Source organism: Ipomoea triloba, chromosome 7 (genome assembly GCF_003576645.1).
Source record: "Ipomoea triloba cultivar NCNSP0323 chromosome 7, ASM357664v1".
Taxonomy (NCBI): domain Eukaryota; kingdom Viridiplantae; phylum Streptophyta; class Magnoliopsida; order Solanales; family Convolvulaceae; genus Ipomoea; species Ipomoea triloba.
Window position 1 is genome coordinate 20805077 of NC_044922.1, and position 23952 is coordinate 20829028.

The 23952-nt window shown below is 35.5% G+C and overlaps 3 protein-coding genes across 3 annotated transcripts; 1 reads left to right on the forward strand and 2 right to left on the reverse strand.

The window, feature by feature from the left end:
* The first annotated feature begins 853 nt into the window (after nucleotides 1-853).
* On the forward strand, nucleotides 854-1792 carry LOC116025777 (protein G1-like9). The gene has a single exon (XM_031267114.1). The coding sequence runs from the start codon at nucleotides 1028-1030 to the stop codon at nucleotides 1508-1510; it is 483 nt and encodes a 160-aa protein (XP_031122974.1). The 5' UTR covers nucleotides 854-1027; the 3' UTR covers nucleotides 1511-1792.
* Nucleotides 1793-4516: 2724 nt separating this feature from the next.
* On the reverse strand, nucleotides 4517-7427 carry LOC116025776 (gamma-interferon-responsive lysosomal thiol protein). The gene is made up of 5 exons (XM_031267113.1): nucleotides 7006-7427; nucleotides 6660-6725; nucleotides 6163-6303; nucleotides 5403-5495; nucleotides 4517-4982 (listed from the first exon to the last, which is right to left on the reverse strand). The coding sequence occupies exons 1-5, from the start codon at nucleotides 7255-7257 to the stop codon at nucleotides 4767-4769; spliced, it is 768 nt and encodes a 255-aa protein (XP_031122973.1). The 5' UTR covers nucleotides 7258-7427; the 3' UTR covers nucleotides 4517-4766.
* Nucleotides 7428-19222: 11795 nt separating this feature from the next.
* LOC116026220 (short-chain dehydrogenase reductase ATA1) lies at nucleotides 19223-20672 on the reverse strand. The gene is made up of 2 exons (XM_031267701.1): nucleotides 20546-20672; nucleotides 19223-20047 (listed from the first exon to the last, which is right to left on the reverse strand). The coding sequence occupies exons 1-2, from the start codon at nucleotides 20599-20601 to the stop codon at nucleotides 19243-19245; spliced, it is 861 nt and encodes a 286-aa protein (XP_031123561.1). The 5' UTR covers nucleotides 20602-20672; the 3' UTR covers nucleotides 19223-19242.
* Nucleotides 20673-23952: the final 3280 nt, after the last annotated feature.

Consider the following 23952-nt stretch of genomic DNA (forward strand, 5'->3'; position numbering starts at 1 on the left):
CTTTATTCCTAGATAGTATTACATATTTCACTTTCAGAATGGAGCAGCCTTAAATCTCCAGGTCAACTATCCCACCCAATAAAGTGTCTACAATCCAGTAAGGGGATTAGTCACTGTGTGAGACGGTGAAAACTTGGGCTACACCCAAAAAAATTACATCTTTCAGTATAAACATTATATTTTTATATTGATCCAATTCAATTCAATCCATCTCACGAATAAGAATCTGTGAGAGGTATCACCGCAAATTATATCGTGGATCGCGGTACACAATGGATTGTGGATCGCGCATCAAAACGACATCGTTTTGATTAATGAAACAGACAGATGAAACAACTTCCCTTCCACGCCATTCACTTTTAGTTCATATACACTACAGACAACTGCAATTACATTTCAACACAACTATTGCAGTTACATTTCAACAGAACTGCAGTTACATTTCGATATAACTACAGTTTCATTCGATAATATAAAAACAACAAATGTGAAACTGTTATTCAGTATCAGTTCATTTACAGTGCAGTTACATTTCAACACAACTACAGTTACATTTCGATATAACTACAGTTTCATTCGATAATATAAAACACAAATGTGAAACTATTATTCAGTATCCGTTCATATACACTGCAGTTACATTTCAACACAACTACAGTTACATTTCGTTATAACTATAGTTTCATTCGATAATATAAAAATAAATGTAAGACAATATCTTTTGAGATGAACTAATATCAGTGACCACGGTCCACGGTATAACGACTGAGATATCACACAAGTGTGAAACTTACGTATATAAAGACAACCTTATCTCTGGTCAAGGCGTAGATTACCTATCTAAAGACAACCTTATCTCTGGTCAAGGCGTAGAATTTTCAATATCAATTATGATGATATTATTGTGCCACTCCTTATTGTTGCGCAGTTAGTCTCATGCATTCTATGTCTTCTCTTTAACGTCGCATCTCATCTTTAACTCCTCACCCTCCAACACGTACTCATCCGTTGAAAGCTGCAGCGGGACATGAATTCAATGGCGTCTGCACCAGATCTGAACCGCGTAGACGCTCCGTCGTTGTCATCACCTGCAGCGCCGCCTTTAAGCCGGTACGAGTCGCAGAAGCGGCGAGACTGGAACACTTTCTTACAGTACCTGCGGAGGAACCACAAACCGCCGCTAACCCTACCCCGGTGCGGCGGAGATCACGTGCTTGAGTTCCTCAAGTACCTAGACCAGTTTGGAAAGACGAAGGTGCACGGGAATGGTTGCCCTTATTTGGGGCACCCCAACCCTCCGGCTGTGTGTAGGTGCCCTTTAAAGCAAGCTTGGGGCAGCTTGGACGCCCTCATCGGACGGCTCAGAGCGGCGTACGAAGAGCACGGTGGGCCACCGGAGTCCAACCCGTTTGCCGCGAAAGCCGTGACAGTATATCTTAGGGAGGTAAGACAAACCCAAGCCAAGGCTAGAGGAATAACTTACGATAAAAAGAAGCGGAAATTAAACTAGCTAGGTAACTGTTGTTAGGTTACATTGTTTGTTCTCCTTTTGAATGGTTAGTGTTGTTTAGTCTAAATGTTGGTATGTAGTTAATATATAAATAAAAATAGTCATGTCTTGCTTGAATATATATATATCTCTCAATCTCACCTGTTTTTTAGAGTTAAATTGACAGAAATTTTGTTTTAATTTAGTAATTGAATATTTGAATTCATGTTGTCTTTGTAATTCACTACTTGATGATGATATTTGTATTTCCGAAATTCAAAGAAAATGTATTTAATTTGTCAAGCTCAATCCGTTAGGTGGACTCCATAGTCCATTAGTAATTTAGTATCTTATATTTATTTTTATTTTAATAGATTGCAATGTCTAGTCCCTAGCTTTCATTCCTTACTAATTTCCGAATTAAACACTTGACACTCTACTAATATTTATATCTAATAATAAAGTATAATTATATTTTCTTACACCAAGCCGACGCCTAACAATTCACAACTGAATCAATTTTTCAATTACAAAGCATATGTGTAGTGGGTGTAGGCAGTGTCCAAACAATTTGAAGGCAAATGGGTGATGTATTTGATCAGTCATTATACCGTGGACCATGGTTCACAATGCATTGTGCATCATGAGTGATGGTTGATACTGCAGTTGTGTTGAACTGATACTACAGTTGTGTTGAACGGATACTGCAGTTGAGTTGGAAGGGAACTGCAGTTGCGCGGAACAGAGGTCGTGTCATCCGTCTGGAACTGCAGTTTTGTTGAACTGATACTGCAGTTGAATTGAATGAATGAACGGTCTCTGTTTCGCACAAATGCATTATCTTTTCAACACAACTGCAGTATCTTTTTTCAACACAACTGCAGTATCTTTTTAATGTATTGTGACCATGGTCCACAATATAATTTGCGGTATTTGATGTCTATCAGTTTCTGAATCTTATATTTCGCATGCCGGTTTTTGTTGAATCAAATACGTTTTTCACACCGGGTTTTAAGGAGCAACAGCTAAATTAACCTATGAGAAAGCGACTACTAACTAACTCCTTTATATATGTTTCGCAATTCCTCTACAAGTTAAACTCTTATCTACTTTATTAGAATAGCTTAAAAGAGCCTCACAATCACACGTCTTTTGATAGATAAGGAAGTTCTAATTTTAATGACTTTTTTTTTTTTTTGTTGAGAAGTTTAATCTTTCCAAAAAATAAAAAAAAATAAAAAAAAATTCTCTTATTTATAAAGAGATACTTAAACCAAAGTCCTAACGATATAATTACTTATAGCCAAAAGTCACTTTTTTTTTTAGTTTAGATTTCTCAAATTTCTTTGATTTATAAAAAAGTCCACAATCATTATTCAAAAGTATGTTATTGTAACAGTAACTCTAAAAAAATCCATGATTATTACTAGTATACGCTCAAAGTGAAAGTTACTTTGTAACTCTAACCCTCAAAGTAAAGTGAAACTTATGGTCCGTTTGGAAAGTAAGAAAATAACTTTTGAAAAAATATTTTCTAGAAAATGAGTCGCTTTTAAAAAAAATATTTTCTTTTTCAAGTGTTTGGTTACATTCTCAAAAACTGTCTTAGTATGGTTAGTTAATTTTTAAAAAAGTTGACATAATTATTTTTAAAATAATTAAAATATACAATGAGTCAATGATGGTGGTGGTAGGAGTAGGATAGTGGTGGATGGTGGGATGGTAGTGATAGTGGGTGGTGGTGGTAGTGGAGGTAGTGGTGGGGGTGGATTGTGGTGGTGGCGAGTGATCGGTTCTTCTGTTACAAACGGAAAATGACTTCCCCTAAAATAAAGGAAAAGTTATTTTTCAGAAAATCAACTCCCTTAAAATAAAGGGGAAGTTATTTTTTAGAAAATCAACTCTATTTTTTATTGACCACACCCCTATTTTTAATTGACTTTCATTTTCCCCTCTAGCCAAACACTTAAAAATCGAAAAATAATTTCATTTTCTGAGTATCCAAACACACCCTTAAAACCCCATTAGTGATATTTTTTCACGATTTTTTAAGAGAGTATAGGTGTGTGAAAGAGAAGAACAGTGGAAAGAGAAAATTTAAATCCCTCCTACGAATGGTAAGTTTTTTGTGAGTCTTACAAAAAAAAAAAAAAAAAAAAAAAAAAAAGAAGTTAGATGTGTACTACTACACGTTTCACGCACAATGGCACCAGTTGGCATGACATTGCCCTAATTTTTATTTTTTTTTTCACTTCTGTTTTACCTTTTTCTTTTTTTCTTTTTTCATTCTTTTCTTTCACTCCTCTCTTACATGACACCTCAAAAACCACTCAAAAACTTCACTATTGAGATGACCTTATGACCAAGCCAATTGTAATAACCAACTGCCAGACAACTTAGTTGTAGTTGTTCCAAATTCAGATTTCTGCTTACCTATCTAATAGACTGGATCATAATAAGACGTTTGGTCGGGAGGGTGAAATTAAGAAGGAAAAGAATTGTAATTCGGTGGAATTGTAATTCGGTGGAATTGTAATTTAATGAATAAAGTAAGAATTGAAATTACGTATGCAGTAATGTAGAGATACAAGGAATTGAAAGATAAGAAGTGACAAAATGACTAAAATTCACTTATGTAGTGATGTAATAGTAGTAGTAATAGTAGTAGTAATAATAATAATAATAATAATAATAATAATAATAATTCTTTCAAATAATAATAATAATAATAATAATAATAATTCTTTCAAAGATAATAATAATAATAAGTATAATAATACTAATTATTATTATTATTACTATTATTTCAAAATATAATAATAATAATAATAATAATAATAATAATAATAAAATTATTTATAAAAAAAAAAAACAAAAAAAAAAAAAACAAAGGGTATGGTATGAGTAGAGGGGAAAATGGTCCTTAGACTAACAAAATTCTCCATTGAATTGCCCCATGAATTGCAATTCCTCATTTGGAGGGAATTGCAATTCCACTCTAACCAAACGGTGTAATTCAACAACTCATTAAATTGTAATTCCTTTAGATCCAAATTCATTCCAACCAAACACCCCCTAAGTGGGGTGATCTATGCCTATAATCGTGGGGAGAAAATGTTTTTTTTTTTTTGAGTTGAAATCCACATGATAATATATATGAGCTCCATTATTATCTCACTGCATGCATAATTTTTACAATAGATATGCCACTCTCAGGACTTTTAATGGCTTCATTTCTTTAACATACAAACATTAACTACACGAAGCGACCTTAAACTTACTCTGCTGCCACTCGTTTAGCAAGGTTCAACAACGACATTACGACTGAACCCATGGTTGATAACTTGGGAGTAGTTCTCTTAGTGTAGCGGAATGGATTGATGAATCTGATCATCCCGTCTTGAGTGGCATCAGCAGGCAGTTCCCTGCAAGTTGCAACCTTGTCTCTCCCTTCGTAGGCTTTGCAGATATAGCTTACGAAGTTCTCATAGTCCTGCAATAAGGGCAACGTTGTTATGTGTTTCTGTCAAAGCTGATTTCTAAGTTATGGATTAAGAGATTGTAGATATGGGATTAGAGAGCTAGATGACTACAAAGTGTTTTTGGTTTCTTGAGAACTTTAACAACTCCCAGGATGCAAAAAGAATGCTCAATACAAATGTTCCCTATCTACATCATCTACCAACTACCACCTATATAGGACTGTACAGTTTGTCTCCTTGAAAGTTGAAACACAAATAACAATCAAAATCTAGCCGTTAAATCTTTACCCAAGACTCCAAGAGAGATACACCGTTATATTTAGTTATCAATGTAAGCTGATTTTTTTAGCTGAGAATTGGCCATAGTTGATTATAAGTTGAAACAGAGTAAAAATCCATAGTACTGAGTGTCTGAGCGAAAGGAGCCTGACCTCATATAGGGGCTGTCCATTCACAACTACCCACGGCACATACTCGTGAGGGGGCTCAAGGGCATTTGTTTGTGCTGCATAGCTCAATTCAAGCTGCAATATAAACATGACAACAAGAATAAAAGTACTAAATAAATGGTCAAGTCATAAAAGTATGCTCATGGTGCTGTAAAATTTTTTAATAACTCAATCTGAATACCAAGCTATTCCCATCCATTCATAGGTTCTACACACTTTTGCAAAAATTGGCCTAGGCGCCGATTAGGCTATAGGCGCCCCTAGGCAGCCTACAGTCGCCAGAGTTGGCCAACTCGGCGCCCAACTCAACCAACTCAGCGCCCAACTCGGCAGTGTTTTTCATTTTTGGTGTGCTGTTTTTCTCGACCACCTAGGCGCTAAGTGTCCCCAAGGCGCCCACCTAGCGCCTTCTACAACATTGGTTCTACAATGTAAATAGTTTCATAATCAAACAAACTATATGAAAGAAGTAAGCATTGCACTCGGGAGGGAAATAAATGCTGTGCACATTGATATGCTGTGATGTTGATATGGGGGGCATAACAAGACAGCAGAAACCTAAATTTCATAGTGCAAATCACAAATGCCCACCCAGGATTTCAAAGAGATCTTTAACTATATAGAAATGGTAATCAACTCTCAACACAATGTAGCATTTAATCATCAAATATAAATAGATACATACATATAGAAAAAGTAACAATGGGGAAAGAAAACTAGTAGATCAGTGAAGAAAGTTAACCTCTTTACCACGCCCGGAGGCATAACAATCAGAAACTGGCTTTGGATCCTTGCCCAATTTCTCATAGCATGTTTCCCACTTAGAGTAATTTTCATTGTACACTAGACTTTCCACACAATATATAAAAGGAAAGTGTTCATTCTGCATATACATATTCAATTCAATTAGATAAACTAAAAAGCACAGGAGGAAAGAGAATGATCAATATAGATTCTCCCTTTCCAATTTTGTAGTAATGCTATCTGCTGCCAATACAAATGAATCAAACAAGAGAATAACTCCAACCAAGATGGATAAGGATAAAAACTTGTAATCATAATATCACAAGTTCAAATCCAACTCTTTTGATTTGAGTAGGTCAACTATAGCCTAGGTGAGTAGGTCAGCTATAGCTTATAAGCAAGCTAGCTGATTTACCTTATAGTCCTTACCGGCTAAGGTAATTCCCTCGTCAACTAAAAATGAATCAAACACTTTGTAATCAATACGAAACATACCAAATCTGGCCAGGCATCAATTGCACAAGCTTCTATAGTGTTCAACAAACATTCAGCCGAACCATGCTGCAACCATCACAGGGACAATTAAACCATTTTCTATGTAAGTATGAGCTTATTATACAAATCCATATTTAGTCATGATAATTACATATGCATAACACAACTACCAAATTAAAAACTTGAAAGTCAAAACAGTAAATCAAATCAAGAATTTCAAAGGGTCAATGGAGAGTGTCTAAAAGAAAGATAAATTGGGGAATTCGGAGGAAAAAGAACAAAGAATAAAAGAAAGGGTTCTTTTCAAAAAAAAAAAAAAAGAATAAAAGAAAGGGTTTTGAAGAACCTGGCATTCGAAGGTGTTGTTTCCTTTAAGCTTAGCATTACCCCACGGAAAAAGAGTAAGATCCACAATATCGATGATTCCATTTTCAAAGATCTTGGCTAAATAATTAACGATGAAATTGGCACTATAAGGGCAAAGGGATTCGTAGTACAGATCCAAAGAAACCTTTTCACAAGAAATAGGAGACAGTGAGGTGAAGAACAGCAAGCAAATAAGAAAACAGATTTTGGTTTGCTGATGAGAAACCGCCATTTGAGATGACGCGAAGTTTGAGATTATAGAGTTTTGGTTTTGTAGGCCTGGCCAGATATTTAGCTTTAGCTAAATTTTGAGCAGGAGGAGCAAGTGTAGCCGTGGGGATTTCACGTTTTAATTTAGGGACAGACCCATTAACGGGTGGCGAATACTCAGGTTGCCACCGCTACTGGTCTTTTCCCTAAGCTGACAAATGGGCCATAAAAGTTAATTTCTGATGATTTAGATGCTTTTTTTTTTTTTTTTTTTTTNTTTTTTTTTTTTTTTTTTTTTGAAAACATGATGATTTAGATGCTATGTCGTCTAGGTTCATCCCTGAGTCAATTCAACTCTTGATATAGTGTCTCTAGTGAAGGACTAAAATGAAATTTCACAAAAACTTATGTGAGAATGCCTCAGTTCATGAGACAGATCGGGTCAAGATGAAATGTAATATAATAATTATACTAGTATAGTATATATAATATTAAATATTAAATTAATAATAAAATGTTTGTTACTTATATGAAAAATGAAATAATTTTGAAGAAAAATGTAATAATATACTTTTATATTTTGATGTAAAAGTATTACATTTTTAATCAAAAGTATTATATTTTTTCTTTATAAATATAACACTATTTATAAGGGGAATGGATCGGATCAAGATAAAATATAATACTTATATTATCAAATTTAATATTAAATCAGAAATAAAACGTTTATTACTTATATGAGAATATTAATACTTTTGAGGAAAAATGTAATAATATACATTTGTCCTCAAAATATTACGTTTTACCTTATAAGTAACAAATTAAATGTTTTATTCCGGATAAGTATTACATTTGCATATTGATCCGACTTGACACGACCCGTCTTACGGAAAAAGATTTATGAGATGGTTTCACACAAGTGTGACCCATGAAAATTAATATATAAGTGAAAATTGTTCTCTCTCTTTCTTTTTTTTTTTTTTAAGAAAAAAAGCTTTTGAATTATAAGATAATTGCACATGAATTTAATCTCCGTACATTATATTAGTTATTACCACTTTTAATTATTAAGTTAATCAGTAAAGTGACTAGTTATAATGATAATTAGGGGCCAGGGATCGGAGGATTGATCTTTTATAGAATAAGTCCCAATATGGCCGAGGTCCACCTCGGCCCAAATTTGGCCGAGGTGACCTCGGCCAAAATTAGTTGGCCGAGGCCTGACCTCGACCACTACAGTTCGAAAAAAAACAAAACAATTTTACGCAGGTCATTATTACTCACAAACCACCTCAACCACTCTCGTTGGCTAGAGAGTGGGGGGACTGGTGACAGGGTAATTGGGTACCCGACCCGGAACCATTGGCAGCACCCAAAACGTTGTCAAGACAGTTGTCGTTCAAACTACCCAAGACACCTCACCTCTCAGCATCAATGCTCAACGGTTCAACTACTCAGTATTGATGCCCAACGTTCAGCTCCTCAGCATTGATGCCCAACGTTCAACTCCTCAGCATTGATACCCAACGTTCAACTTCTCAGCATTGATGTCCAACGTTCAACTGCTCAGCATTAATGATCCATTACTGAGCTGAAAAGAATAAAAAGACTCACAACCACATAGTGAGACACGACACTTCTTACTAGACAAAAACACACATTGAACTCAATTGTATACTGAGCATTGCACTCAAACACTGTATTCAATATTGTGTTCAAATACTCAATAATACTCAAATAATATCCGGTAACACATTATTACCGTCAACAACAACAACGACATTATTTATTATTATTATTATTGTTGTTGTTGTTATTGTTATTATTTTGAAAGTTATATCTAAAATTAAAAATAAATTAAGTACATTTAAATAAATGAAACAATAGACACATGTCTTTATAAGTTATTTTACATATAATAAGTTAACTAGAAACAGATAATTTATCAAATACATTTCTAACTACAAACCGCTAATACTATCAATTAATTAAAACAACTAATACAATCAATTATAACTAACACAATCCGCTATAGGATATCTGTTGGTCCCGATAGGGTGGTGAAAAGTCTAGGGGGGGGGGGTGAATAGACTTTTCAAACAATTAAAAACTTTATAACACTTCACCAACAGAGATTTCAAGTGAATGAATTCAACTTGAAATGTGCAGCGGAATATCGTACGGTAAAGTGCTATAAAATAAAACTGTGTAAAGCTGAAGAGATAACTCGCATGCAATACGTTGGAATATCTTAAAGCAGCTCAAACAATATGTATGCAAAGTTTCAAGCACATGCGGACGTGGGAACACACAAACCCAAATGATATGATCAACACAGTACGTAAAGGATTAGTGAGTTAAACTTGCAAAAATATAAAGTACAGTAAAGTAAAGAGAGGCAAAGATTTATAGTGGTTCGGAGATGGTGTAATTCTCCTACTCCACTTCTTCCTTCTACTCCAAGGAAGATTTCCACTATCTTCAATCACTAGATACAATAGTGAAACTCCAAGTGCTACTGGCGTGGTATTGCCAGGAGGTCAGATCGACCATCAAGTTGGAGAGGTATTGCTAGATTGTGTCCGGTTTCCAGAGATTACGCCTCTGTTTGGTGAGAAATCCAATTTGAGGAGCGGTCATTGCAATTTCGCTCCAAATTGCGCTCGAAACACAAATTGCTATGCTCAGAATTGCGGTAAGGTGGAGCAATCGATTGGAGCTGAGTTGAAGGATCCAATTGTTTGATTCTCAGCGTCAGATTGGGGTAGATTTGTGAAATCAGAGGAGAAACTTCTTTTGATAGGAAAGTTTGCGAAGCAGAGACCTGCTCTGGAACGAATTAGGGCGGCAATCCGTCAAGTTCTTCGATTGGATGGGGATGTTCAGGTTGGATCTCTGGATCAGAGGTCCATTTTGCTGCGGTTTGATTCGGAAGCAGATTGTCGACGTAGTTGGATGTGGAGCCAAATATTGATTGAAGGATGCCGACTGTGGATTTCGCGATGGACACCAGAATGGAGATCGGATTCAGACTTACCATTAACGCTGGTATGGTTTCAATTGCCAAATTTACAAGTTCATTTGTTTGATTTTGATGCAATTTCTCATATCTGTGCGTCGATTAGAAGAGCGATAGCTCTTGATTCGGCAACGAGTCGTAAGTCTAGGCCTAGTGTGGCCAAAGTCCGATTAGAGATTAATGTGTTGCATTCCATTCCTGAGAGGATTTGGATTGAATATGCGAATGGCGATGGGGAATCGGAAGGGTTCTGGCAGTCAATTGTGAGAGAAAAAGTGCCGGTGTACTGCAGTTGTTGTAGAAGGTTTGGTCATTCGATTGGGAATTGTTGGAGGGTGAGATCGGAAAATGGTGAGAGGGTAGATGTGAGGGAGGCGGAGGAGGTGAGGGATGGCGATGCTCAGAACTCCGTAGGTGGCGAGGCTGAGAAGCGCGAATCGCAGAAGGAGGTGGAGGCTTCTCATCTAGTTGGGCCAGGTTGGGATGAAGGGCTGGTTGGGTCTGGGCCAGATGAGGCCACATTGGCCCATATGGCTGATGAAATAATATATGAGGCTGCAATGGGTCATATTGAGCAAATTGTTGAGAGAATAATGAGTGAAAATGAGTTAGTTGATTCACAGGAGCGGGTTAGAAAGACCCATGGAATATGAGGAATGGGCTGAGAAAATGAAAAATAAAATGGGCCAAGATAGGGAGGGAATAAAGATAATTGAAGATGCCAAGCAAGATGTAATGTCATTTTTTGGAAGAGCTCAAATTGGGGTTGTTATGCCGTGGAACCAGGTACACCTTGCAAGGTGGACCTGGGTCTACATTCACATATCATATATTCTACATTCACATATCATATACTCTACATTCACATACACTATACTCTACATTCACAATTTGTAAACTCTACATTCACACATTGTAAACTCCACATTCACACATTACATGATTATATGTTTAGTAACTATATTACCACTGTTATGCATTCACACATTCAAAACTCTATATTCACAGGTCCTATATTCCATATTAACAACTTGAGAACTCCACATTCACACATTACAGGGCTACAAGTTGCTAGAACTTCTTAACTCTATTACAGATTCACACATGCATAACTCTACATTCACGATTTTTATACTCCATATTCACAATTTGAAACCTCCACATTCACACATTTGGGCAACTCTACATTCACACAATCATAAATCTACATTCACACTTTGAAACCTCTACATTCACACATTTTTTGACAACTCTATATTCAGCAATATGTTTATTAAAAAAAAAAAAGAAGACAAAAACGATGTAGTTTTGGACCCAGGTCCACCTTGCAAGGTGGACCTGGGTCCCCAGCATAATTTGCCTCAAATTGAGTTTGGCTCGGGGGAGTTTGAAAAAAGGAAAGAATCGTTGGTTGAAGAGGCTAATCAAATTTTTTTAGAAAAAATCTCAATGTTAAAAGGGAAATATGAGGGGATTTAAATTCAATTTGTGAGCCCTAGTGCAAACTGTGGTCTAAAATCTCCTAAATCATGCTTGGCAGAAACAAATAAAATTAGGAAAGATGAGATACCATTTACCCCAGAAACAAATAAAATTAGGAAAGATGAGATACCATTTACCCCTGAAGGTGGAAGGATTATGGGGGTAGAAGGCAAGGCAAATTCATCTAAGGTAGTAAAAGAGATGCAAAAGAAGAAATTTGATGTAGAGGAGTGGGAAATAGAGTTGAATAAAATTTGGGAAGAGGATGAAGAGATGTGGAGTGTGATGGATGACATGTTTGAGGAGTTGAAAACATTCTTGGAGACTCATGGAGGTATAAATAAATATGATATAATAGGAGCAAGAGAGGCGGCGAAGATTCTTAGAAGGAAGATAGAGTCAAGTTCGGTAAAGGAGAAATATGGTCCAACATCAAGCTTAGGCCGTGGTTTGAAGAATCAAATTAGTACGGGGTACAAGTTGTGCAAATGGGTGGGAGATTACTGTGATAGAAGTGATGGAAGTGATGAGGAAATTTGAGGGGAGAATGGGGCTCTCGATGAACTGGTTCGTGAATGATGCTACTGGCGTGAATTGTGAATAAAGAAAATAACTTTTGGAATGTTAAGATTGGGAATTATTGGAATAAATAATAAGAGGATGGGCTACTGGCGTTTGCTGGGCTGAAGTGAATTTAGTATGTGATGGGATCATATGGTTTGGAATGGAATTGAAGGGGCGTATGGTACGTGGTTTGGAAATAGCAAATAGCATGGTAAAATAATAGAGAATTAGGTTGAATTAAGGAGGCTGGATTTTGAAGGGGAAATAAATGGATTGGGTTGAAGGCTTTGTTTTACTAAATTGGGCTGATTGGGTTTTAATTGTAGCAGTTCAGAATTTTGGGCTGGTAAGGAACTTTGTAGGCCGAATGGAGCAAGATCATGCGCTGAATTGAGGGTTGATGGGCTAAAAAAAAATTGAGGTCATAATCTGAAATATTCATTTGAAATGAAAGGAATAAATGGCGCATGGATTATGAGAATTGAAGTGATGGGCTGGCTGAATGAGTTGCAATGGGGGAGTAAATGGGCTGTTGGGCCAATGTTAGAAGGCTTAGGCCTATTTTATTTTGTTAGCCCTTTGGGCCTTTTCTTTCATTTTGCCTTTTAGGCCTTTTGATGTTAGGGCTTTTGGCCCCTTATGGTTTGTAGGCCTGTTTGGCCCATGTTGAAATATTGTGAGCCTTAGGTCACTTTTGGGCCTAAGGCGTCTGTAAGGCTTTGGCCTCTTTTTAGTTACAATAAAAGTTTTGGTTTGTGCAAAGAAAAAAATAAATAAATAAAAATAAAACTCCAAGTGCTACACAAGCACTTCCCGAGTGTTACGCACAAATCTACACTCAACCACGAGCTCTCCGCACAAAGCTAAGCTCACGAGCGCTACGCACACAGCTACGCTCCCTGAACGCTACGCACAAAGCTACGTTCCAACCAAGTGTTTCGCACAAAGCTACACTTAGTTCACCCGAGTGTTACGCACCCAGCTACACTCCTTTCTACTCTCAGTAGAGATACAACTGTTGTTCAAAGAAATAAAGATTTCTTTTCTAAGACTTGAATTCCTCTCGTGTATAGCTCAATATCTCCTTCTGGTGCACGTTGCTTTCTACTCTCAGTAGACCTGGTTGCTTTTCGTTGTATCCTTCACTCTTTCAGTATATTAATTGCCGTCCAAATATCTCGAAGTAGATAAGGACTTATTTAAACCTAAAAGGATAATTTATGACCAGAAGTTACCTACTTCAAAACATCATATTGAACTCCTTGTTGGGATCAAAATTCCTCAATCACATCAAGCCTTGTTTGCGATGATTTGACTAACAATATTTGATGATTCTCCTTAAAAGATAAAAAGAAATGACATTACCTATATCTATTAATAGCTTTAAAATATAAAACACGTTGGTATATTTTATGACTTTTGGTCTTAATATTGGCATTTCATTTGATTCTTACGATGCCATGTCTTAGACTAGATATGTATTTTTCTCTATTATAATATTAACATTTCATAAAAGTCTATATATTGAATGCTATGGTTACTTAACTTTAAATAGCTAATAAAGCAATTGACTGAATTTCCTCATGAAGTAGGAAAATATAGAAATGAATATGTACCATTGCGTACCTATTAAAAGGCTACTAATAGAGTTATTTATTTATTATCTCAGTCTATGTTGGTGTTATAAATATCATTAAAATACATAAAGAGCTTAATGATATTAGCTCATGTCTAAAGACGGATTTTAGAAATAAAGGACTTGAAAAACCAAGTATTATCTCAACCTGCAGATCGAGTATTTCCTTGAAAGAAATTTTATACACCAATTAGTTTATTTTTTGGAAAAATGTCTTTGACGTGTTTCATATGGATAAGTACCACTGACTTATCACACTAACAATTGTCCAAAAATCTCTTAAAGTAGATAAAAGACAATTTAGACTCGAAAAAGATAATGATGATATTTTGCGACTGGAAGTATAAACAAGTTATATAAATATTCAACCTATAGCTCTATAAGAGTACGAGATTACTGTACAAAATGATAAACTCTAGTGACAATCCTGAAAGATTATACCATATCCCCTCTCTACACTCTTTTGAAACAATGATTTTACTTTAATCCATGTAGAACTTGAAGATTGTTATCTTCAGGGGAGACATGGAGTATATTTACTCGAATCAATCTTGAAGATTGGGTCTTAAAAGACTAACAAGTGTACTCTCTTGCAACATATGAATACATGTGTTAGTTCCATGTGCTTTATACACATTTATTGCACCCCCATTATCTAAAAGACTCGAAATAGACTTGCTGCTGTTACAATCCTTATCTCATTTCTTATTGGTGTCTATAACTATAAACAAAATATTATAAGTAGAGTGATAATAAGGTAATAATGGGGGTGCAATAAATATGTATAAAGCACATGGAACTAACACATGTATTCATATGTTGCAAGAGAGTACACTTGTTAGTCTTTTAAGACCCAATCTTCAAGATTGATTCGAGTAAATATACTCCATGTCTCCCCTGAAGATAACAATCTTCAAGTTCTACATGGATTAAAGTAAAATCATTGTTTCAAAAGAGTGTAGAGAGGGGATATGGTATAATCTTTCAGGATTGTCACTAGAGTTTATCATTTAGTACAGTAATCTCGTACTCTTATAGAGCTTATATAGGTTGAATATTTATATAACTTGTTTATACTTCCAGTCGCAAAATATCATCATTATCTTTTTCGAGTCTAAATTGTCCTTTATCTACTTTAAGAGATTTTTGGACAATCGTTAGTGTGATAAGTCAGTGGTACTTATCCATATGTAAACACGTCAAAGACATTTTTCAAAAAAAATAAACTAATTGGTGTATAAAATTTCTTTCAAGGAAATACTTGATCTGCAGGTTGAGATAATACTTGGTTTTTCAAGTCCTTTATTTCTAAAATCTGTCTTTAGACATGAGCTAATATCATTAAGCTCTTTATGTATTTTAATGATATTTATAACACCAACATAGACTGAGATAATAAATAAATAACTCTATTAGTAACATTTTAATAGGTACCCAATGGTACATATTCATTTCTATATTTTCCTATTTCAGGAGGAAATTCAGTCAATTGCTTTACTAGCTATTTAAAGTTAAGTAACCATAGCATTCAATATATAGACTTTTATGAAATGTTAATATTATAATAGAGAAAAATACATATCTAGTCTAAGACATGGCATCGTAAGAATCAAATGAAATGCCAATATTAAGACCAAAAGTCATAAAATATACCAACGTGTTTTATATTTTAAAGCTATTAATAGATATAGGTAATGTCATTTCTTTTTATCTTTTAAGGAGAATCATCAAATATTGTTAGTCAAATCATCGCAAACAAGGCTTGATGTGATTGAGGAATTTTGATCCCAACAAGGAGTTCAATATGATGTTTTGAAGTAGTGAACTTCTGGTCCTAAATTATCTTTTTAGGTTTAAATAAGTCCTTATCTACTTCGAGATATTTGGACGGCAATTATCGTGGATTGTATCTAGACTTTTCTGGTTTCAATACACTATTTTCCCACTTTCGTGGCCTGGGGCATGGAGCATTCTATTTCCAATCCACCACGATCAGTCCATAATCGTGGATGGGGTCGTGGATAGGAAACATTGTTTTCCTCTGAGTTTGCCCTATTTTTTGTTTTATTTTCTCCACTCTTAACCATTTTATTTCTCAGTTTTTCCTCAAAATTTCCCAACAAAACACCTGCATGGTTAGTCCAAATGGTACCCAAACAAAAACCAAAAATAAAGCAAAAGAAACAACAACAATATTCACAAGATAGACCTTTGGTTGCCTCCCAAAAAGCGTCACGTTTAACATCCTTGGCTAGACGCAACTTCCCTTCTTTCAATCAACATCCTTAGCCTTTGGTTGGAAACACTTTGGTGCCCAAGTATTTTTCCACATCAATTTCTCAATTTCCCATTTTGGTTTGGACTTGGTTTTCACCTTGACAATTTTCTTTGAAGTGCAAACACCATCTTTAACAAATGTGGTCATTTCAACATTGGCCTTACGCCCATCAAACCGAAGAGTTATCTCGCCTATGCCAACATCAATGATAGCACAACAAGTTGCCAAGAAAGACCTCCCAAGTATTAACGGGCCAATAAGCTCATCTTTTTCCATATCACGAACAACAAAATCAACGGGAACAACAAATTCTCCAACCTTCACCAACACATCCTCCGCTATGCATTTAGGGTACCGAATGGTCCCATCGGCTAAACGGGTGGTGAGTCAGGTAGGGCTCAAGTATGGCAATTTCAACCTATCAAAAACACTACAGGGCATCAAATTAATTGAGGCTTCGAGATTGGCAAGAGCATTGTCAAATTCCATGTCCTTGATAGAACACGGAACCACAAAAGCCCTGGGCCACCCTTTTTGAGGGGGTACCCCGTGCTAATTAGAGGCGAGATTGGGCATCACAATGAAATTTTTGCAAGAAAGCATTAAATGTACCTTTTATTGCCTAAGTGTTCTTGTTTGTGGGAGGGGTATTTGAGTGGTGCTTTAGAAGCACCTTGTCCTTCTTCTTAGCATTGAGATCACAAGAGGTGATCTCTCCCTCCTCGTTGCTTTCAAGACCACAAGAGGTGGTCTCTTTGACTTGGAACACTTGACCACAAGAGGTGGTCACTTCACCTCCCTTCTCTTGAGAACCAGAAGAGGTGGTCTCCTTATCCTCCTTTGCATTCACACCACAAGAAACGGTCTCCTCATGCACCCATTCCATATCATCCTTTCCCCCAAGAAGGAGATGGCATTAACTTTTTCCTTTGGATTGTTCTCCGTATTGCTTGGTAATGCGCCCCATTGGCGTTCGAACATCATCAGGAACATTTGTGCAACTTGAGTCTCTATGTTCTTCATTGTGGACTTAGACTCTTAGCGCATCACCGCCATCTCTTGACGAATATCTTGGGTTATCTCTTGTTTGAGAAGAACCCTATCATTTTTAGCTAAAGAATTGCCTTGGAAAGCCTTTCATCCAACTCTCTCACGTCATTCCTTTGGCCATGGTGGTCCATGTCGGAAGCAAATGGTGGTCCATGCTCCATTTGAGCTCCTCTTTGATTTTTTGGGCTATATGCAATTCGACCCCTATCACTACCTGAACCATAGGTGGATTTGCAACCTCGATTAGCTTGGGGCCTCCCTTGGTACCTCCCTTGATTCTAACCTTCACCTTGTTTCCATCCTTGATTTCCACCCCCATATTGATTGTAAGCATTTCCCCTAGGATAGTCCACCGCTTCCCCTTGAGGACGGCAAGGAGCAGCGGCGAGAGCGAGGAGCAACGACGAGCGGCGACGGGAAGCTGGATCTGTTCGTTGGTGGCAGCAAGTGGCGTTGGCTGTGGCTGGAGTTCGGCGGCAAGGAGACGAGACCAACGAGGAGATTTGTGGTGTGGGGTGGTTTCGTGCGAGAAAGTTGGAAGAAGCTAAGTCTTGAAGAATATGGAGCATTCATTCGTAGAGCTGGGTAAATTAACCCTAACGCGTGGTCACACGCGTTATACCATTGTGTCCGAAGTTAGAACTTCGGAGGCAGATGCTCCTATATTTGTAAAAAAAATTAAAAAAGAAATTAAATAGTGAAATTTTAATTACAAAAATGCCACGGCGTCACTTTAGGCATCTGGTGTTTCAACTTCGGACGTAAATGGTCTTATATTTATGACCCTTTTTGTATTAGTGATTCTCAACATTTGTAGCCTTTAAGTTTTCTTTGACACGTGCAGTGAGGTAAGATCTCTCTCTATTTTTCCTTGCTTTCGACCTTCCCTTGTGCATCCGGTGATTGGCCGCACCGTAATTTGTGTTTAAATTAGTTGTATTCTTTTAGGAATTTGTTGAATTATTGTTAACGGAGATTTAAGTATATTGACAATGATTTAATTATGTCATTTATTTAAATAATGTATTTTTTTTAATAGTGCACTCAAAGAATTACAAGTCAAAAATAAATTGAAGTAAAAAAAAAGTGAAATCGTCAACATGGATTACAAGGCAAGTAAGCACTTGATATTTATATAGAATGCATGCTAAGTATAATTTATATTATTGTATTAATTTTATACTCTAAATTTGTTGTAGTGCCTAAACAACTATGTGGTTAAATATATGTTTGATATTTTACAAATACAATTACTCAATTAGATGACGGATTAGACAATGTAAGTAATGAACACTTCAATATTGTTTTTACAAATTAGATTTAATTATTTCTATTATACTAACTTTTTAAATTAATTTTAAATTTATAGATCTTCGGTACTCAAAGCTATTCACAAGAAGATATTGATTAGATAAGAAATTTATGGTGCAAAAGTTTTGTTTATATTTGGATTAAATTTACATGATGATAGTGAATTATTAATTAGTTATTAGTATTTGTGATATATTGTATTTGATAGTTGGGATTGATTACATCTTTTTTTGTGTTCTGTATAGTTTTTATTGTTTAAGACTATTATTCTTATCTAAATGTTGAATTATTGTATTCATTTTGATGCAAATGAACAGTTTATTATTATATTTTATATTAGAGATTTACAAAAATTGTGAATAATATTTATAAGAAAAATACATACTTTATACATTTTTTTTCAGAAATATTACACTTTCACTTATAATAACAAACACTTTATTTCTGATTAGTATTACATTTTTATTTTGATCCCGACCAGTCACATGGACAAGGACCCGTGAAAATGTTTCACACAAGTTTTTGCCATTTTGAAAAAGTGTTTAAAAGTCTATTAACCCCTCTCTTCACTTTTAGATATTATTGTGGATATTAATATTTGATTAATAAATGAATAGCAATTTATTCATTAATTGGTCCATGTAATATAGTTACTTTAAATGTTTGTTTAGTCTTGGTATATGAAGCTCATTTGACTAACAGCTGAAGTATAACCCCCATCTAATATAAGATTGTGCCCCGTAACGAATCCAGAATCTTCACTAGCCAGAAACAACACCGCCTGCGCTACATCTTCCATCCTTCCGCCTCTCCCCCGCAAAAGGCTCCCTCGTTCCCCCACGATCTTTCCCACTTCGTCCGCCATCACGTCCGTCTTCCCCAGAATCATCCGGTACGCGCTCACAAGCATCTCCGACGGGACGCCATGAGGCGAAACGCAGTTGACCCGAATCCCGTGCTGACCTAGCTCGCACGCCGCGCTCCTCACCAGCCCCAGGATCGCCGATTTCGAGAGCGAGTACGAGTGCGACGCCAAGCCGCCCATGATGGCCGCCGAGCTCGACGAGCATATGATGGCTCCGCCTTTCCCGCCCGCGATCATGGCCCGGGCCGCGTGTTTGATCCCGTGAACCACGCCGTTGAGGTTTATCGCCACCAGGCTCGCCAATTGGTCCATTTTCAGGTCCGCGATGCTGCCGCCCGGGCCGGCGATTCCGGCGTTGTTGAACATGATGTCTAGCTTGCCTCTCCATTCCACTGCCAGTTTCACCGCCGATTCCACGTCGGATTCCTTCGAAACGTCACAGTGGACGTATCGCCCGCCGATTGATTCGGCCAGCGGTGCCCCCAGCTCGTCCAGTATGTCGGCGATGATTACATCGACGCCGTTTCCGGCTAGAAGCTTTGCTGTTTCAGCTCCTATTCCTCTAGCTCCCCCGGTTATAACTGCAACTTTGCCATTCAGAAAGGACCTAGGAAAACATATAGAAAACATATATAAAAGAGTTAATTCCGTTTTTTGTACTTGATTTTTATGTGGCATTTCACTTTTAGTCATTCTTTTTTAAAACATCAACTTTTGATCCTAATATTATTGTGGCATGACCATTTTTGGTTCTTCATCAACAAAACAGTTTAAATTTCGCCAAATACAAGAGCATTTCAGTCTTCGATTTTAGTTTTTTTTTTCAAAAAATAAACATAAAAAATATAATGGGTCAATCTACTTTGTATAAAAAAGATCAAAATGTCATTGTATTTAACGGCATTTCAATGGTTTTCTTGACGGAGGTCCAAAAATGGTCATGCCACAATAATACTAGGACCAAAAGTGAATGTTTTGAAAAAAAAATGACTAAAAGTAAAATGTCACCTATAAATCTAGGACCAAAAATGGAATTAACTCTATATAAAAAGTTATCTGTACACATTAAAAGATGGAATTCTTAATGAGATCAGATCGAACTAACCTCTTTGAAGATAACATTTGATCAGTACTTTCATGGGTTTTGGTAATTCCATCCATTTCGAATGAGATACATATATAAGGGTAGGAGATTGATGATACTATATATATATATATATATATGAGGTATTTATAGGATCATACATGGGAGGGAAAGACTATGAGTAAAGATCCATAAAAAGGCAATTTCCATAAAGTGAGACTAGTATTCACATTCTTGTCATTTCATCCGCCCTCTACTTCCTATCTAGAAACTTGAAAGGCTGTTATAGCGCTCTGTCCTTTGAACAAACTTAAATAAAAATTACTCCTAGTTATAAAGGAAACATATTAAATAATACACGTACCAAAGATATTTAGATTCAATTATAGGAATTAAAAAAAAAAAAGGCATTATCTTGTTTATATAAAAAAAAATTAAAAATTAGTTGACTCAATTTTTATGTTATAAGTGTCACTACTATTGAGTGATGATGAAAAATTTGTAGTCATTGTCATGTATGCACTAAGTAAATTTAACTCATGCGTAATAATTTAACCTACAAACTACAGAAGTTAAGAGAAGTAAATCACACTGGGAAGATATTATATAACATGGTCGACTTTAGAGAGTTTTGGTAAAATACTACATTTAATTATTGAGTTTGTTACTTTATAGAAAGGTGGCTTTTTTAGTAACTTTGTCAACCATATGTTAAAATTTATATATCATTACTACTCAGAAATCCTAATTGGTCAATGCTATTAATTGAACTTCACATATTATATTTCTTCTTACCTCCAAATCACATTACAATTCCGACACTTGGTGGACATAATTTATAAGAGTTGTTAATAATTCAAGTTAAAAAAGATTTTTGTTGTTTAAGCATAATATCATGAGTTTGAACACGTGTGTACAATGCTCAAGTACATGTTTTTTTTTTTTTTTGAAAGAAAAAAAATTCTTTAGGAGTAAAATTGTGTGAACTTATATAAGGGTGTCAATGTAGACTTACATGACCTTGAATCACCTTGTGGTGGGGAAAGTTAGGGCCTAAAGTTTATTTGCATGCGAGCTAATAATTAGTTTTAAAAAATTATCAAATTAAGTTATTCATATTTTTTTTTCTATCATGTATTTTTATTTTTCAAACAGAGAAAAAAAATCATTTGTGATACAAGTGAATATATGGAATGTGTTGAGTATTATTAATGATAATTCAAAATAATTTTTATTTATTTTTATTTTTAAAAACATGCATGCCAACAATCTGGCCCATGAGGCAAATTATTATGTAGATCGTGTTCAACATGCACAGCTGTATGGACCATGGTCTAAAACATCGTTTTGATATTAAAAATAAATAAATTTTGCTCCGCATGTGTGTTAGAATAATGAACATTTTGTTTATTTATTTAATTTTTGTTTATTAAATATTTTGGGAAAAACTATTTTTGTATTTAATTTAATAGAGTCCAAAAATAAAAATGAAAATAAACAAAAATTAAATAAATAATAGAGTTTTTTTTTTTCAAAATAGTCCCTAAACTAATGTTGAATGTATTAGGCAGAAAATCAGTGAACAACCAAAATGCCCTCGATTTCAACGCTGAGTGAACATAAATCCTAATGTAGGACTGAATTAGGTGAGTTTTTAAAATTAAAGTCGGGGGATCACATTTGGTGAAATTAAAAGTCGAAATGCAAAATTGAGAATGAGTAATAGTTGAGGGACCATTTTGATAATAAAAAAAAAAAAAAAAAAAACTCTGTGTTAATTAATTAAAATAATGTATTTTATATGTGTTAGAATAATGAAATTTTGGGGGTAAAATAATGTATTTTATGTGTTAGAATAATGTATTTTAGGAGTTGGAATAATGTATAATGCATTTTATGAGTTAGATTAATGAAATTTCTTGGTAAGATAATGTATTTTATGAGTTAGAATAATGTATTTTATAGATTAGATCATTAGAATAATTAAATTTATAAGTTATAATAATATATTTTAGGTGTTTTTGGACTACGGTTCACGTAACAATGATTGGCCCGTGAGGTAGTTTGACAAAAATTCGATAAAAAAAATTCTTATTGTACTACCTACAAAAGCAAGTGAAATTTCGAGGTCACCACAAGCGGGTTGGCCCATATTGGTACCCCTAAACATATGCATACAATTTAGAGTAAACAAATTTGTTGATAGGCAAAATTTTGTGTAAGGATCCGTGAGACGGGTCGGGTCGTGTTATACACCTAACTTGCATTTCTCAATTCAATGAAAGAATTCAAATCAAACATGCATGATCCTAGTTTGGAGCATCCAACTCCCAATTAAACCTAGCTACTCATAGGAAGAAATTGAAAGAAATTAGATCTAAAACCTCAAATGATAATTAAAAGGAAATTGCAATTGAAAACTAAAAGCAATGTAAATCAATGTCTAAGAGTTACCAAAGCAATAGCAAATGTAATCCACAAGCTCTTCAATCCTCAATTCGTAGCCAAGATCTACTAATTCTAGTTCTATTCTAGCTAATCTTCTTCTACAATCTCTAGATCTCTTCTAAGATGATGGAATCCCCTCTCTCTACCTAAGCTCCCTTAATTAAATATCTTTTCTCCAAGTGATCTTCCCATTTTTGCGAACAGGATCGGAGCTGATCCACGAGCCCGTCAACGCATGGAATGGCTCGTGGATTTTTCACTTAGCTCATAAGTTTGGTCACAAGAAATCCCTTGTGTTAAGTTTGGTGACCCGTGGCGCCCTTCCTAAGCTTTAATCCCACTACTACACAGACGGCTTTTAACGTCGGCTAAATAGAGCCGACGTTGGTCTGGCCGACGTTGTAAGTGTACACATACAACGTCGGCTAAAAGTTAGCCGACGTTGTAAGGTACACATACAACGTCGGCTATATGTTAACCGACGTTGTAAGGTACACATACAACGTCGGCTATTTACAAATAGCCGACGTTGTATGTAACTTTAAAACAAATAAAATACCCTACAACGTCAGCTATTTACAAATAGCCGACGTTGTAGGTAATTTGAAAACAAAAAAAATACCCTACAACGTTGGCTATTTACAAATAGCCGACGTTGTAGGTAATTTGAAAACTACTAAAATACCCTACAACGTCGGCTCTTTACAAATAACCGACGTTGTAGGTAATTTAAAAACTAAGAAAATACCCTACAATGTCGAGCCGACGTTGTAGGTAATTTAAAAACAAAAAAATTACCCTACAACGTCGGCTAATAAGACTAGCCGACGTTGTAGGGTAATTTTTTTTAAAAAAATATTCATTTTATTTTTTAAAATTACCCTGACAAAAGTTCTCAGGATCAAGATTATGGGATTTCATCATCTCAGTTATATTCTCTAAAGATAATCCAAAACATGTCTTTTTAAAGTTAGTTATAA